At 50.2% G+C, this 17572-nt stretch overlaps 1 protein-coding gene across 1 annotated transcript in view; it reads right to left on the reverse strand.

Moving 5' to 3' along the window:
- Window positions 1-3754: 3754 nt before the first annotated feature.
- Window positions 3755-17572, reverse strand: part of LOC143398987 (dedicator of cytokinesis protein 2) — a 401674-nt gene continuing 387856 nt past the window's right edge. The window contains exons 47-52 of the mRNA XM_076855686.2: window positions 10715-10852; window positions 8672-8799; window positions 7117-7285; window positions 6270-6390; window positions 4947-5089; window positions 3755-4201 (exon numbers count right to left, since the gene is read on the reverse strand). Of these exons, the coding sequence (XP_076711801.2) occupies window positions 4139-4201; window positions 4947-5089; window positions 6270-6390; window positions 7117-7285; window positions 8672-8799; window positions 10715-10852 (762 nt within the window). The 3' untranslated portion in view covers window positions 3755-4138. The remainder of the gene's footprint in view (window positions 4202-4946; window positions 5090-6269; window positions 6391-7116; window positions 7286-8671; window positions 8800-10714; window positions 10853-17572) is intronic.

A 17572-nucleotide genomic window follows, 5' to 3' on the forward strand; every position in this document is an offset into this window, starting at 1 on the left:
CAGTTGCTCAGTGTCATAATTTCCTGGTCCTCAGTGGCCTGCTCTGCCCCAGCAGCCAGGTGCTGTCAGCTGACTGCTCAGGCCCACGGGGTCCCTCCACCCGGGGACGGTCAGTTGCTTGTCCAGGAGGGCGTGGTTCATCTTCCCAGGTGCTGCTTCTCAGAGCTAAAACCAATGGCTTAGGCCCCAAGTTGCTAGTTTCTTTCACGACTTTGAACTTGGCTCTGACGCCACAGGTAGGCATGGGATCTACTTCTCAAGAAGCTACAGGAAGGGCTGAGCTCAGCCACCGGAAACTAAAACCCCAGTAGGGTGATCCTGGGCCAGTGAGGAGCAGGCCTAGGGGAGGGGCGAGATGGGCAAGTAAATGCCCCTTCCTCCTCCTTCCCACCTGCTATCTGGGGGTAGATTTCTGCCTTGTCCAAAGCTACCCTGCTCAGCGCTGCCTGGCAGGCAAGTCTCCTTGGCTTGCTGGGAAGAAGGGCCCGCACAGTTAACACTCCATCTTCCCCGCTCCCTCCTGTTCCTGTGCCTCACCCCCTTGGATGGCAGACCTCAAAAAGTGCAGCCTGGGGGTCTGTTGCCTAGGGAACCGGCTACAACAGGGAGGTAGAGACAGGGTTCAGACAGGAGCCGCACACCACGCGCGCACTCGAGCTGGCTGTCGGGAGCGCAGAGCCTGCCTGTGTGCAGAGGCGGGGAGCCCCCATTTCTCTCCCACTTGGTGACGTAGCCTGGTGAGCTGGAGGCAGGATGACTCCTGCTCGCGGCTTGGCAAAGCACCCCTAGATCACAGAAGTGTGAGGGGAAGGTCCCAGCTGTGCTTTGAAGGCAGAGAGCAGAGTCTGGGTGCCTGGAGAGAGGGCGAGGGAGAGCCACAGAGGGACACCACGAGGAGGGGATCTGGGCATGGAGTTGGGCCAACCTGGGTTCCAGATCCACTCACTGAACTGCAAGTGAGAGGGCTGGATGGAGTGATCTCCAAGGCCCAGAACACTACATCAGGAAAGGGGTGACACAGAGAGCAGGTCCTTCCTCCCTGCCCCCCATGCACACCATCCAACGTTCCTTCCCTCTGGGGAAAGACCTGGCTCACAGTAAGGGAGCATCCTGTGGCAGGAGGAGGGCTGTGCTGAAGACCTCTCCCAACCCTGGCTCGCCCTGGGAGCCATCACCAGCATGTGGGGAAGACACCCTTGTAAGCATGGGGTAGGATTGCAGTCTGACACTGAGCTGAGGTCAAAAGTAGAAAAAGAATGTATGCATCAACAAGTGGCTGTGCTCCTTACCAGCTGGATGACAAGGACATATTGCAAACTCTACTCCTGGGCACTATAGTTAGATCCCCAAGTTATGTGTTGAAAACCCCAAGTCATGTTAGTGTATTTGGAGGGGGTGGGGCTTGGAGGTAGTGAGGGCTCCGTAAGGTCTATGTGGGGTCATGAGGGTGGGCTCATATGACAACATCAGTGGCTTTGTAAGACAAGGTGAAGAGACCCACGCTAACAGCCATGTTCTGTCTCATCATGTGATGCCCTCTGCCATGTTATTTTTTGGTGCTGGGGATTAAACCCAGGGGTGCTTAACCACTGGGCTACATCCCCTGCTCTTTTCATTTTTTGAGACAGGGTATTATTGAGTTGCTGAGGCTGTCCTCAAACTTGCAATTCTCCTGTCTCAGCCTCCCAAGTTGCTGGGATCACAGATGTGTGCCGCTGCGCCCACCCTCCGCTGTCATGATGCAGCAGGAGATCGACAGATGCCAGTGTTGGTGCCATGACCTTGGGCTTCCCAGTCTCCAGAACTGTAAGAAGTAAATTTCTTTTTAAAGTTCCAAGTCTCAGGCATTCACTTAGAGTGACAGAAAATATACCAAGGCTTTGGGTTTTGTTGCCAATATGATTGGGATTCTAGTATCTGCCTCATAGGATTGGTGTGAGGGTTTAGGACAAGAATGCAGAGTGTCTGACAAATGGCAGCCATGTTATTGGTTAGTGTCACTCTTACCAGTGTGTTGACATTCTGTGGACTCGGCATCGGGAATTCTCCTGGTCAAGTGCCACGTGAGCCCTCCGCCTGATGACAGTCCTGACTGAGGCAGGATTCGACTCTCAAACAGTTCAAGAATCCCTGGGTTCGCTTTTTGCTGCACTTCTATGGGAAAAGTGGCCAAACCATTGGTACCCTCAGACCTTGTACGAAACTCAGGTATCGATCATTTTCAGAAAACAACTCAGGAAGGTTATTAGCAGGGCTGCAGGTTGTTGGGTGAGGAAATTAATGAGAGCAACACAAGTTTAGAGGCTAAAAGCTCGTTGTCCCTGGTTACAGCAAGTCTCTGAATCTGGGTGCTTTATAAGCCTATTTTGGAGAAATAACACCCGCAGGTCCAGGGATAGGAGTCTGTTTTTCCACAGGTGTGGGAAAGGGAGGAACCATTCTCTTTTTCTTATTGAGAATTTTTCCCCACGGGTAGTTGGGAGGGCTCACATTTCAAGGTTAAACACCAGGATCTCATTTGTGCTGAGAGAAAAAGCCAATCTGAGGATCTTATAGGTAAAACATGGAGAGGGGAAGGATGGACAGACAGGACAGAGGGAACATGGTACTCTGCTGTCTCCCCATGGAGCCTGGAAGGTGGCCAAGTGTTCAGCTCGTCAGCTGCTCTGGGCTTCTCTGCCCTGTGTACTCCCCTACACCTCTGCAAAGTGGAGTCAGTTGGATGCCAATCCCCAGGAGCATCGACTCGCTTCAGGAACCCAACCACCACCATGACAGGACAGAATTGTTGAGGGGAGAGGAACCCCCACCAGCCACCAGGTCTGGGGCTTGGAGAGGGAACATAGAGGCCACCAGGAAGAGAATGGGGTAGACTCAGGATGGCTTGTGCCCTAAAGGGGCCCAGAGACGGGACAGGGTGGGAGAGGTCCACACTTCCTGGGTTTGCATCCCAGCCTTTGCACTAAGTGTAGAATCTTGGTCACTCCTTGCCCCTGGGCTTCAGTTTCTTCACCTGGCTAATGACTGTCCCAGCCCCTGGAGCTATTCTGAATATTACACAGTGCTAGGGACAGTCAGGGCTCCATACGTTGGAGCTGCTGTCATCTCAGCCTTTATTGGACCTCAGGGCCTCGCCTCTCAGATGTGAGCTTCCAGCCAAAGGGCTCTAGATGGTTCTAGACCCGAGCTCCTCATTGCATGCACTTGACGGCACCCACATCAATTTCCTTCCCAGGTGGGGTCCTCAGTCCCCTGCCAGGCCCTCCCCTGCAGTCTGTGGACATGAGGATGACTCCATTCTCCTTTACTGCCACTGACCAGGCCTCCTCACCTTCCTTGGGTGAGTTCCCTGGGGATTCTTTTGTGGGGAGGGGAACCCACTTTGGAACCAGTGACAAGATCCAAGGTCTGGGCCATGAGTCCACTGGCCCCCAGATTCTTTTGCACTTGGCCAGGGTCTGTATCAGAGTGACCAGGCTCAGTGCTTGGCCATCTCTTTCCAGAAGTAGAGGATGTTGGTGTGAAAGTCTTCTTGGTGGACTTGCTCAGTGCCCCAGGGTTTGCCCCTAAAAGCCCAGAGTTATGGCGAGATCCCTGGGGATAGCAGGAAGAAGTGGGGAGCTTTGACATCAGGTTGGGCAGTGCCGGGCACTACAGCCCCCCATCTTCCTACCTGGGCAGAATTAGGCAACAAGGCTGATTTAAACCACAGAACCAATTTTATTGTCAGTAAGAAAGAGCAATATTTTGGAGACGATAAGCTAAAAAAGGACCTGGGTGGTTGTATTAAAAAATGTAAAGTACAAAACTATTAACTAAAAATAAAAAGGAATATTTAAAGGCTGTTCTGTTAAGTGTGGAGACTGAGAAAATGAAATAAAAACACAGTTCCTTGTACTGAGGCTGCAGCTCCTCGTGGTTTGGGACTCCAGGGTGGGGCTTCCTTGTCCACCTACCAGCAGGTGGCTGCCCCGGGGAATGCTGGGCTCTTGCCACTCAAGTTCAGTCAGCCCCTCTGTGTCTTGCAATTGAGGACAACTTACAGGGAGGGTCTTCCCATGTTTTGAGGCTTTGGTGTCATAATTAGGCCTCTCCTCTTCTGGAAACTTCCCTCCCTGGCAGGTCTGGTCGGCAGCATCTAAATGTCGGTGGACGAGAAGTCTGGGATCTGCTTGCCTTCCTCGTTGGATTTGCTGGTCAGCTATGGGGGAGATAAACAGCAGTAAGACGGGATTCTCACGAGCATTGGCAGGGAGCTCCCCGGCCTCTACACTGATTGCCCAAAGCCAAGTAAGTGATTGTGAGTGGTTATGACCTTGAGCTTGGCCAGGAAGGTGGTTCTGGGCCATGGGTGGACCACAGCTTTGCTGTTCCATGACCACTTGCTGGCTGGGTGAACTTGCCAAACTGAGCCTTAGAAAATCCTTCAAGCCAGTGGAGGATCGAATGGGATGGTACCTGGGAGCACTCAGCGCCGCGCCTGACTCGCTGTGTGCTCCCAGCAAACTTGTGGTTATTTTAGTAACACAATTCTGGTTTACTATCACCTTTAGGATCAGAAGTGTTGTACTTTATTGATCGTGAGCAAAGACCAACGAGAAACAAGAGGAGCCAGGACTTCAAGGTCAGTAATTCAAAGCTAACTTTAAATTGAAGAATTTTGTACAATGAATAGAATGCGAAACCGCTCCCTTAACAACAAAAACAATTCAGCTTCCAAAGGCAGGCAGCCAGCTATTGGGGCTCATCCAGGAAGACCAAAGGGGCAACCACGGATTGGTGGCTGCACTGCTGGACAGGGTTCAGCCCCTGGTCATGCCTCCTGGAAGTGGCCACATGTCCGCACGTGCCCCACGGTGCACAAGCGTACACACACGTACACACACGTACACATCCTCATCTTCTCTGGATAGTGTCCTCTTCCTCCCACCCACCTGGGTCCTCACCATTGTCTTGAAGAACTGATTGACTTTCTTCCTCTTTAGCGTCTTCTTGTCACCGTCTGAGAGATGGAGGAAGGTCTGGCTGAGGCGAGGTGACACGTTGGTCTCCTCCAATCCGGGCACGCCAGCCACTGAGAGCGTGAGGGCTGGAAGCAGAGCAGAGACCCGGGCATGGGTAAGAGTGGAGGAGAGGTGGGCCCCAGGGACAGGAGGGTGTCTCGGAGGCAGATGGATGACATAGTGTGGGCAGGAGGCCCCGCCATGCCAGGGACTGCTGAAGCCGTGCTCTTGGGTGAGGAATGCCAAACCTATAGTCAGAGGGCTGCTCCAACTCCTGCCCTTGGCCAGAGCCTTTCCAAAGCTCCAGGCCTGGAGACATAGGGGAAGGCTTCGAGGTAGGGGACACAGGAGCATGTCCCTCCTTTCCTGCCCAGCACCTGCATTTCTCCTTGCTACCCAAGGCAGGGGCTGGGGGAGTGTGTTCCCCCTGGTGGTCATTCCCCAGCTTGGAGTCCCAAAGACCTGAAAAATGGGCCACCAGACTTTTGGCTTTGGCAATAAAAGCACAGAGCACCAGGTTGTCACTGGGTCCACAGCGAGGATGGTGGTGAAGGGCTGTGTTGCTCACACATCAACCTCAGGGCAGGGCCTGGGTCTAAGCTCAGCCTCCGCCACTTTCTAGCTGGTGACAGTCGGTAGTGAGGTTCTCAGTGCCTCAGTTTCCACGTGTGTACAGCAGGGAGAGCAGCATTAGCTACTCTGTGGCTGTGAGTGCCAGATAGAGGACAGGGGCGGGGGCAGGTAAGCAGGGCCTGGCCCCAGGTGCTGCCCTGGCCCTCTGTGGTCACGAGGGCAGCCCGCCCTATCCTTGCTCTTGGCGCAGAGCCTTCATGGCGTAGTGACCACTGAGGACTGCTGCTTGCCATGCCCTCTGTGAATGAAATGCAGCCAGCCGTGAGTGGCCACCCTCCTCCCAGGACGGTGAGTGGTGGGAGGGAAAATGTGCCATCTAGGCGTCAAACACTCTGCAGCCGCAACATGTAAGTGGCAGCTTTTGTAAACCCAGAAATAGTTCTCCAGGTCTTAAAAAAAAAAAGCCACTGGTCTCAAGGACAGACTTCTGGCCCTGGAGAGGCCCGGGTAACAGAATGCAGGGACAGCAGGTGCTCAGTGGGTTCTGAGGGACCCAGGCTTCCAGGGAGCCCTGCCGGCCTGGCTGCACCCAGAGGATTGGCTGTCAGCAGAGTCTCACCCCACGATGCCTGGTCCCCACTGCAGTGCGGGACGGTCCCCATCCACCCACAAGGCTGGCGGCAGCATGCGTACCTGGGATGGTGGGCATGGACTGGCTGGCAAAGCTCATCTGAGAGAGGATGGACATCCTGTGGGGGATGGTCCCATGCTCCGACAGGTTGGTGTCACTCATGAACTCGTGCTTCCTGGACAGCTGGACAAACATAGCACAGGGGCTTAGAGTGAGGCAAACATGAGCCGTGAAAGGGAGGGATGAGGGTGCTGACTGGGCTCCATAGAAAGTGAACTCATGCTGTTTTCTACCATTCCATGCCAGCCTGCCACGTAAGGCTGCACAGTTGTGTTCTCCGAAATGTCAGGAGTGTTGGAGGACACCGATTTCGACTATCAGGTGAACGTGCCCCTAGGATGGGGAGACAGAAACTACTTCCACCTTCTCCCCTAGGTAAGAGCAGTTGGTCCCTGGACAGGGGCTTCCTCCCCCAGAGACATCTCTGCTGGCCCTTTAATCTCACAGCCCCTCTCTGGCCAGAACAATGAGTTCCTCTCTCCCTCCCAAGTCCTCACGGTGCTTCAACAAACCGCGTTTCCAGGGGGAAACTAGGACTGAACTCAGGGCTGTTTGATACTAAGTCTCATCATTAACTTTGACCAAGGGCTCAAAGCCAGCCCAGTGAGGTTCTCATCTCCGCATCCCCACCCGGGTTACGGGCACGGGAGGGTGCTGGTGGGGTCAGAGTTGCTCCCTAATTTGTCAAAGGACACACACAAGCTCTGGAGTCTGGGGGCCTGGGTTCAAATCCTGCAGCATCCCAGCTGCCCTGGTTGCAGACACGGGCCTGGGCTTCACCTCCTTGCTTTCCAGATGCACCATGGAAGTGAGTCCACCCCTGGAGGGGGACCCGTCACTGCCACTCACCCGCTTCAGCTCTGACTCGGCTGCTGCTTTCTCATCTGCAAACACCACGCTGCTCCTCTTGGACCTCTTCTTGGACCTCCGCAGCTTGACCTCAGGCAGCGTGCTCCCCGGGGAGATGGGCTCCTCTTCCACTTTCGGAGTCTTGGGTGGAGCTAATTCCAGGTCAAAGCTGAAGGGCAAGTGGGACAGCAGTGGAAACTGCCGTTAGAGCTCCAGTGGGACTGCCTTGTGGGGACCCAGAGGGCCAGAGCAGACCTTCATGTTGACTAAGCTGTCACTATAGCATCAGGGATGGATGAGCTAACCTTTCAGAGACTTTAGGGAGACAATTTTGAAACATTCAAAATACAGGGTAAGGAGATTGAAGGTAGCAAGACTGATGGCAAGAAGATAAAACTGGTTAAAAACATGGGTCTGGATTCGAATCCAGACACTGACACTTGAACGGATAACAGGGGGATTCTCCACTGTTTCCCTTAGTAAATGATGGTGGGGAGAGGTATTTGCACAACCTTAGAGATGAGGGCTGAGCACTTGGCCGGTGGCCTCTACTGTTGAAACAGTCACATTGGGCAGCGAAAAGCCAAAGGGTTCTAAGATGGTGGAAACAAGACAGCCAGGCCCCCTTGAAGAGGGCACATGCACCCCAGGGACCGCCCGTCATGGCTTGCTGGCTGTGGAAAGCATGGCTCTGCCCTCGCCCACTCTATCAGCCTCAGAAACGAGGGGCATTGAAGCCAGGCACCCGCACGGCTCCCTGGGGACGACCAACATCAGGGATGGAGTGCGAGTCACTTAAACAGCAAGTCCCCTGTCCTGACTTGATCTGTGACCCCTCGTGTTCTCTGAACAGCTGCAGTGATGCATCCTGTGACAAGGCAGGGCGATTTTACAGGGACAGATGTGACATGTGGCTCCAGACCGACCGCCCCTCCCTCCAGGTTGAAGTGCTCGCACAGAACTCCTTAGGACATGGCTGGGGACAGTCTTCCCCCGCTCTGGCCCACTGGGCAGTCCTCACACAGGCAGCACAGGCCTCCTCTCTGTCCCGGGAGCCAGCTGGACACTTGGTGCTGTGCCTCCCTCTGCTGGAGCAGGAACTGCCACAGCCGCTGTGGCTGCTGCCCCCTCACTGGACAGCGGTGCCTCCGCCTGACTCTCCTGAGGGAGGCACGGAACCTCTACCAGGTGAGTGAAGGGGTAAAGCAGGAGGAACCACGGGGTGTGGACCGTGCGGCAGCTGTGATGGAGACAGCCCATCTGGGTGGGAGGAGCTTCCTGGGGGGACGGGACCCCTGTCAAGGGGTGAGAACATTCCAGATGGATGCAGGCTCTGTAAGGAGCTGTGGCTGCCCAACAGATCACTGGACTGGGGACCTGAGACTGCAGTGGGTCCCTCTGGGGCCTCAGGAAAATGACTTTTGAAAAATGGCCCAAGCCATGGACAGTTATGAGGCTTGAGAGCCTCGAGACTGAAAGAGGTGAGCAGCAGGTGGGGGTGAGGCTGCTGGAGGGGGGGAGGGAGGCTCTTCTGGGGTTGGGGACAGGGACTGACCTCTCCGAGGTGGTCTTGCTGGGAGTGCTGCAGTCAGAATTCATGGAGGCCAGAGAGATGATGGACATCTGCCTGTAGGAGCGCAGCATGGACCTGGGGCGGCCCACTCTCCTGTCGTCGAAGTCAGGCTGCAGGGGGAGAACAGGGTGATTGGCAGCTGGGGCCACGTGCCTCTGCCTTCCAGAACCATGGGGCCGAGCGGCCACCAGCACAGTGCCTCATGGCGGTGGAGGCCGGGGGCTGCTATAGAATGAAGAATTCAGCTGGCCTCTGTCCCTGGCCCCTGGGAGATAACCTCTAAACCCTTCACATTTTCTATGACAGGAGTGTCTTTGCTATTCATGGTGGCCCTGGGGACCACATCTGACTTTAATGAGAGAGCTCAGAATGGGGGGCTGGCCATGCCAGAAAGACCAACCCTGTCATTGAGACTTCGAGCCATGTAATGTCAGCTCAACCTCCAGGGAGGGGACAGGACCGAGAGGTGGATTTCAATCCAGTGGCCAGTGCCTCACCATCAGAACTTCATCATGAAACCCCAACGGGAACCTTGGACACATAAGCTCAGAAGAACTCCCAGTGGGTCATTATACATTAAGGTGTCAGAAGCAGGGTGTGTCCTTAGGGCCTGGAAACTCCTAGAATGCACCCTATGCATGTCCTTTCTTTTCTTGAGTTCATGGGGAGTGGACCCAGGGCCACTCTACCACTGAGCTTCATCCCCCAGATCATCTTATTTTGAGATGGGGTCTTGTGAAGTTGGTAAGTCTGGCCTGGAACTGGCCAACCTCCTGCTCAGCCTCCTGGGTGGCTGAAGTTACTGGCGTGCACCACGGCACCTAACTTGAATATGCCTCTTCATCTTGCTCATCCTGATTTGATCCCAACCAGAAGCTCCTCCCATATGATGGGGTTACATATTGATGAATCCATCATAAGTGGAAAAGATCACAATTTAAAACCACATGGAGTGCACCTGGCCTGCTGACATCCGGGCTTAGTGACACAGTGCACTGAAGGGGTCAGCTGGGAGCCGTGCTTCCAAAGCCTAGGGGCTTGAAAGAGTATGTTCGGCGCAGCACCAGCTCAGGAAAGATCGAAATTCAAAACACGATTCCCACCGACTGCATATTGCTGTCACATTATCATAAAGTCAAAAAACCATTGAGTGGAATCATCATAAGCAGGCACCGTCTGTGTGGTGCTTTCCCGAGTCCCACAGGTTGTGTTAGCAGATTACCAGACCCGAGGGGTAGTGAGAAAGCTCCCAGTGTGCAGCCAGGTGGGCAGCAGTGAGGATGGGCCAGGACCCTGGAGCTTGGGGCTGGCCCCTAAAGGGAGAGACTGTATTCTGAACCCAGGCAACTTGACTTAAATTCAGTTATTTGGCATTGGAATTGCCCTGCAGGAGCTGCCTGCGGGGTGCTGGCAAGGCCACCTGTCCTGTGGAGAAGACCTGAGGCTCTTCCAGGAACCCGCCTTCCTGTCTGGATCTCTGAAAATGAGAGGGTCGGATCTGACGGTCTCCAAGGGACTGTACAGCCTTGACATTTTACCGTTCCACTTTATGGGGAAGAGGATAAAGATGATATCCCTGGGAGCAACAGGCCAACAGCCTCTTGAGGCCACAGAGCTCGATGGCCAAAGCAGTGGCTCTGGTGTCAACACAGCAAGTGTGAATCCTGACCTTCACTCACTCTCTCTGTAGCCTTGGGCAGGTTGACACCTCAGAAGAGACACAGAGGTTGACAACCACTCCTCCCTGCCAGGCTCTGGATGATTAACTGGCCCAGTAGATGTCAAATGCTTACTTAGATCAGGCCTGGCATGCAGTATGCATGTCAGCAATGAGGTGATACAGTCCCTTGAGTAACTGGTATTCATTCTTGGTGACTTTGAAAGGGTCAAGTTCATAGGAAGGCCTCCCTGGGTCAGCTCCAGCAATCCCGGCTCCCGGAGGGCAGGATCCTCTGCTGGGCCTCTTTGGGCTCCGACTCCCCTGGTCCCTCTCCCCCCTTACCCAGACACAGGGACCCTCCATACCATCTCTCGTACGCCATACTCCTTCTCCACCTTGACCTTCAGGTTCTTGAAGCATTCCTCCATCCGGTCATGGAAGGGCCGTAGGTTTTCTGACACTCTCTTCTCATGGATCTTGATCCCAGCTCCCAGGAAGGGGATCTGGAAAGGAAGGAGGTAAATGATTATCCACAGCCTGCCCAGATGGGCCCCCACCTACAAGGTCACGTCTGCCTGCTAAGAATTCATCAAGAGTTTCAGGGTCTTGGGAGACCTGTAAACACCCCCTGGCCCTGGGAAACCAGGAAAGCTACAACCTTGGAGCTTGCTCTAAAGGGGAATAGATCTCCAGCTGCCTGGCCTCACGGAGGTTGGACGATCCTACCCCATCAGAGGTCACGTGTTCTGGAAGGCAATCTATGGAAGGAGAGACCAGAGGGGAGGAATCTCTGAGCTTTGACCTAAAGTCACCCCTAAGAGGTTCTTGAATGTCTGAACCTGAACTGGGAGGGAAGAAGGGAGTGGCCACAGCCTCACCTCCCAGCATGGAGATGCAATTAGACCTGATGTGGTTGCTGAGGATGGATACAGATGTGTTGATATCCAAGTTAACCACCAATAGGGAATTTCCAAAGTGATGTTAAAAACCTTGGGAAGATGAGGGAGGAGGGGAGAACTGGTGAGAGGAAGTAAAGTCTTGTCCACCAAACAGGTTAATAAATTCCGTCCCAAAACTAGCTGTGTCCAAGGAGAGCTACGGGGTTACTACCAGGAGGAGAAGCTGAGAATGGGTCGCATGTCACAAAGGAGAGTACCTACAAAGGATTATTTGGGGAAAAAAATTAATACTTTCATGATGGCAAAGATATTTCTGCCTTCTGCCCTTGGAGTTCTTGCCAAAATGGCAAAGTAAAGAAGAAACTGAAATCAGTAGTGAACTTGGACACATCTAGGAACTTGCCCCACAATAATGTGCAGGGGGAGGTGGGCGGAGGATGGTAACTGACCTTCCAGAGCAGAGGAGGGAGTTGGTGATGAGACCAACCTGCCTCTAGGAACCTGGGTAGAGGGGGTGGTGGTGGTCAGGCAACAGGTGCCTCAGGAGAGCCCGAGTGGGTAGGCCAGAAGCAGACGGGTGGGTTGAAACTCTGAACCAGGAGCTATCAGATCACCAGGGGCCTGCTGCTTCACCTGTGACCAGGTACAATGCTTTCTCATTTCTCCAAAAAGCAGGAGCTTATTCTCTAGAATTATTAGAATAAGAAGCTTGGGATTGAGGGGTAACAGGCCCAGCAGAGAGCAGGATGAGGCGTCACCTGGAAATGAAGGGTGGAAGTCTGCCTAGAGATGCTGAGACCTGTACTTCCCAAGTCCCAAACTGCCCGCAGTGCGGCAGCTGGGAGGATCTGCCCACCCAGCACCTGGAAAGCATCTGTCTTGGGAAGGAAAGGGTCCCAGGTAGATAGACATCTGGATAGCCATCCCGTTGGCCAGGCCCTCTCGCAGGTTCACAGATTTTTCATGTGGGCTCTGAATTATGAAGAGTTGGCCAACGATTGCCAGATACTGGAGGAAATTCTCCAACAGGAAAGAAAGCCAATAAGAAGGAACAAATAAGCGAATGAATCAACTTGGAAGAAACAGAGACTGTAGAGGGCCTAAGAAAATATTTTTAAATTAATATATGAATACAAAAGATCTTTCATCAATAAAGACTTTATGTAAGAGAAGAAGGGATTGTGGGAGAACTGCATATCAAATGCACTGAGATATGCTTAGAGTTATTAGTGGAGGCCAAATTAGAGCTTTATATATTAGAAAAGAGAGAAAACGGAGTGGGTAAGCATCTGTCTCGATCGAGTAATAGGAAGCAGTGCTAAGATGCGGAACAGAGGTGCCTTAAACACAAATTTGCCATGGAGAGGAGTCAGGGCAGCAATGGAGAAGCCGAGAGAGTGTGGGAAGGAAAACTCTGGAAATAAGCCCGGAGAGTCAGGAAGGCAACCTAAAGAACAAAGCAACTCACAATTTCAACCCAGTTCTTGACTAGTCAGGATACTTCTGTAATAAGGGAAAGGGGCCGGTGCCAGCACCCCTACCACAGCACTCTGCAGTCCTCACTGCAGGAGGGCTTCACGGTCCTCAGCAGCTTTAAGTCCAGTCTAGGAAGCCAGCTAGTCTCAAAGTGACTCCTCGGCTCCAAAGAAGGAGCTCACTTTGGACCTCCTCCAGCCCCCGGCTCTCAAAGTATACAGTGGCCAAACAAAGCTTGCCAATCATTCCTCCTCCCCTTGAGTCCTACCTGTCCTATCTCACACTTCTATGCAAACCCCTAAGGGAACTACTGCCCTCTTGAGTTAGCGGCTACCAGCCAAAACCTTAACCTTGCCAGAAGTTGTGGCCAGTGACTACCTTAGCTACAAGCCCGAGCCCCACCTGATTTTGCCCCTCAGATCTAGGTAAGGTCTATCTCCCCTGACCCACAACCTTGGGACAGTAGCCACTACTGCAGAGTCCTGGCTTCACCTCCACCTGTCTACTGGGAGCTGAGAGAGTTCCCGGTACAGCTCCATAGTTCTAGGAATGCAGCTATCAGTGGCACAAACCCCTTGTGCTGACCTGGAAAGAACTAGGAAAGGTCATCTTCAAAGACCACAGACTTGAGACTGCAGGTAGAAAAATAACCTTAGCTTAACTCTAGCCTGTCCCTGGGTGTCAAGGAGAGGACCCATCCATATCCGTCATCCCTAGGACAGTAACTATTAATACCACAACCTTGTCCACAGCAGAGCTTTACCCACACGACCCTTGGGCACTATCTTTTATACCCTGCAGCTCCAAAACCACAAGCCCTGTACCACCTGTATCTACACATAAGACCTAGGGAAGGTCTTCTCCATGTTCTATACCCCCAGAAGCATACCTACCAGCACTAAAAGCCCCAACATGATCTGTACATATCTTGGAACCCAGAGAACATATCCTCCATGGCTTATGGACTTTGGGACAACAGTACTAGTTCCAAAAGCCCTGGAAGCCCTAGGACCTGGAGAAGGTATCATCTGGGTCTCCTGGTTACACAGAAGCATCTAACAGTACTATAAATCCCAGAATCAACTGCAATCACCCCCAAGGTCCTCTTTGTGTTCCAAAACCTTGAGACCATGGTTACTGGTATCACAGACCCCCCAACAAATACACAAAAGAGAAGAGAATCAAACTTTAGGGCATGACAGAAAACCACAAAATCACAATAATAAAAAAAGATGGAAAGTCAGAAAAAAGTAAAAAAAGAAAATAAACTGTGCAAAATAAGCAAAACACACTTAATGACAGGAGGAAGAGTCTATCAACAATAATTTTTGAATGTTAGTGAATTAATTTCACCAATCAAAATGCTTAAACTAGTTAATTTTTTTAAAGGACCTGGGAGAATTCAAGATGGCAAAATAGAGGAAAGGCTGCTTTCCTAGTTGCTCCATGGCTCAAGACTCAAGGAGCTGAGGTAGAGCCATCTGGAAGCAGCCCTGCTGCAGCTGCTGCTGCAGAGCCAGGAGATCAGCAAGCACCTCCCACATGGCCAAATGTGCATGAAACAGGAACAGAGAGGACTGTGCCCAGGGGGATTCAAATAGGAAAAGCAAAGAGGGGCCAACTTGATCCTCCTTTGAGTCTGGGGACTCACGTGGCCAGTTGAAGCGGTCAGGAATCTGTACAGGCAGGTGCGAATACACCCCGGGACTGAGCCTGGAAACATGTGCTTGTGGGCAGAAGATTGTGTCAAGGATGGCTCTGTGCCCACAAGTGGAATTCTTGAGAAATTTCTGAGATCCAGACTCCTGTTAGAGGAGATGGATCTAATCTCTCCAGGGCACACACCAAGGAAGCCAGCCAAGCTTAGGTGGACCTACGCTCCACCTGCTGGAACTCCCCTCATACAACTCTGCAGCAGCCCACCCGGGGGGTGGGGGGGCATTGATCTGGTCTATGCAGGCAAAACTGACAGCACTTCCCAATCCATCCAACCTCAGACTAATGAGAAGAGAAGCCGAAACTTATTTCAGACAACTTCAATCTTTGAGCTTCCAGTTGGAATGACCTCAGAGCAACATACAAAGAGGAAGGGGTTACCAACCCCTAGCCCTTGCTTGCTTGTTCTTAGTACATAGCTCAAGAAGAAATGAAAAGACAGGCGTAGACAGTGACCATCCATCCTGGTCAACTATTTTGACCACCTCATTAGAGATGATTCCTCCATTATTCATTAATGTTTTTTTTTTTTTTCTCTTTCTCTGTATGTGTTTATTTGTGAGCTCTGGGGTTTGTTTTTGATTTCAGGGAGAGGGAGGGAGGGAGGGAGGGTGCGAGAGAGAGATTGTTCTTACTGTGATGATGGGTTCAGGGACCTATATAAATATTTATTCTTTCTCATTGTCAGCATTTTTAAGCCTAGTTACTTTTGTTTGTCTTTTGAGGGTTAGAATTTTTTGGTTTGTATATTTTGGCTTTGTTTTATACGGTTTTCATTTGTCTCTCTTTCTGTCTTTCTTCTCTAATAGCCAAATTCTACTGTCCTCTTTCCCTCTCTCCCTATACTTTGTTTCTATATTTCACCTTTTTCCTGTAACCATCACCTGCTACATCTTTTCTGCATTCTCTGCTCACTTTTTGAAATTGTAAACTCTTTTCTACCTTCCTATCACATTTCATTTTCTCTTAACTCTATTTTTACAATCTTTTAAAAACAACTCCTGCCCTCCCCATCAATGCTAATGCAATTATTACTGCTGTGGATGATATAGTTAACACCTGCCATTTGCTATAAAGCCAAATGTATTTCATGGTTATTGGTTTTACTGTTCACAGTTGCTGACCCCACCATTTCTGGTTTCTGTGTGTGTTAATTAATATTGTAGATATCATAGCAAGAACTAAGTATTTATTTTAGTTTTTGTATATATTGTTTGCATTTGTTGTTGTTATTGTTCATTTTGCTCGATTGTGTGAAGTTCTGGGAACATACAGGGACACTCCAAGTTCACAGGGTAGAGAATCTGCTGCTGAACTACATCTATACAAAAGACAGAGCACCTCACTCCATGCACAAATTAATGACACAATCTTCAGCTGAATGTTAAAACAAAGAACAGAGAGAAAACACTGAGTTAATGACCAGGCCCCAAGTAGAAATGAATAGGGGTGGCCCCCAGGTCCTACCTACAGTCAGTCATTGCTATTGCAAAAATAGAAGTAACAATGGCTAGGTATACTACACCTACAAGAGGGCCTCAACCTAGGTCACTGGGACAATTTGGAATGTAAAGACTATGCCCTAAAAGGGCCACCTCCTGACAGATGCATAAATCCCAACACAGGAATACAGAAATATAAAGAAACAAAGTAATATGACACCTCATAAAATTCATAATTCACCAGCAACTGACCCTAAATGTATTGAAATGGATGATACATTAGATAAAGAATTCAAAAAAATTATGATAAAAATGATCAATGAATTCCAAGAAAAATCACAGAAAAACAACTATATGAATTAGGGAAGTCAGTACAGGATAAGAATGAGAAATTCAATAAGGAGATAAAAATACTGAAAAATAACCAAACAGAAATCCTGGAAATGAAAGACAAATCAAATAAAATGCCCAACTGGAAGTCTCTCTAATAGAGTAGACCACACTGAAAACAATCTCAGAGCTGGAAGGCAAAGTGGCCACCTTAAACAATCAGACAGCATTAAAGAAAAAAATAAGAAGAAACCATGATCAGAATATTCAAGAACTCTGGGACAACATTATAAGACCAGATTAAGAATCACTGCAATTGAGGAAGGTTGTGAGATGCAGGCTAATGGAATGGAATAGAAAGTGTTCTAAACTTTCAGAATGAGAGGGACATCCAGATATGGGAAGCATACAGAACTGCAAATGGAAAAGATCTAAAAACAACCTCTCCCCAACATGTTGTAATTAAAATGCTGAACATACAGATAAAAGATAGAATTTTAAAAGCCACAGAGAAAAATGTCAGGTCACATTTAGAGGCAAGCCTATCAGAATCACTTCTAATTTCTTAGCACAAACTTTAAAAGCCAGAAGGGCTTGGAATGATGTGTTCCAAGTCCTAAAAGAAAATAACTGTCAAAAAAGATTGCTATTTCCAGCAAAGCTATCCTTCAAATTTGATGAAGAAATTTCTGCCTACCAAGATGAGCAGAAACTAAAAGAATTCATGACAACTAAACTGGCACTACCTAACTTACTTAAAGAAATACTGCACATCAAACCAAAAAGCTGCTTCACAGCATAGGTAATAATCACGAACGTGAAGAGAGAACCACCTTTACCACCTGCACCTCAGATAGAGCATCAGTCCCCAAGATATATAAAGAACTCCAAAAAGTTGACATCAAAACCAAATAACCCAATCAATAAATGGGCAAAGGAACTGAACAGGGACTTCATATAAAAAGAAATATGAATGGTCAACAAACATATGAAAAAATGTTCAGCATCTCTAGTAATTAGAGAAATGTAATTTAAAACTACATCGAGATTCCATCTCACTACAGTCCAAATGGCAATTATCAAGAATACAATTAACAATAAATATTGGTGAGGATGTGGGGAAATGGTTCACTCATGCATTGTTAGTGGAACTGTAAATTAGTGCAATCACTCTGGAAAGCAGTATGGAGATTCCTAAGAAAACTTGAAATGGAACCACTTTTTGACCCAGTTATCCAGCTCCTTGGTATATGCCTAAAGAACTAACAATCAGCATACTACAGTGATATAGCCACATTGATGTTTATAGCAGCTCAATTGACACTAGCAAAGCACTGGACCAACCTAGGTGCCTTTCAAC

This window comes from Callospermophilus lateralis, chromosome 5 (genome assembly GCF_048772815.1).
Source record: "Callospermophilus lateralis isolate mCalLat2 chromosome 5, mCalLat2.hap1, whole genome shotgun sequence".
Taxonomy (NCBI): Eukaryota; Metazoa; Chordata; class Mammalia; order Rodentia; family Sciuridae; genus Callospermophilus; species Callospermophilus lateralis.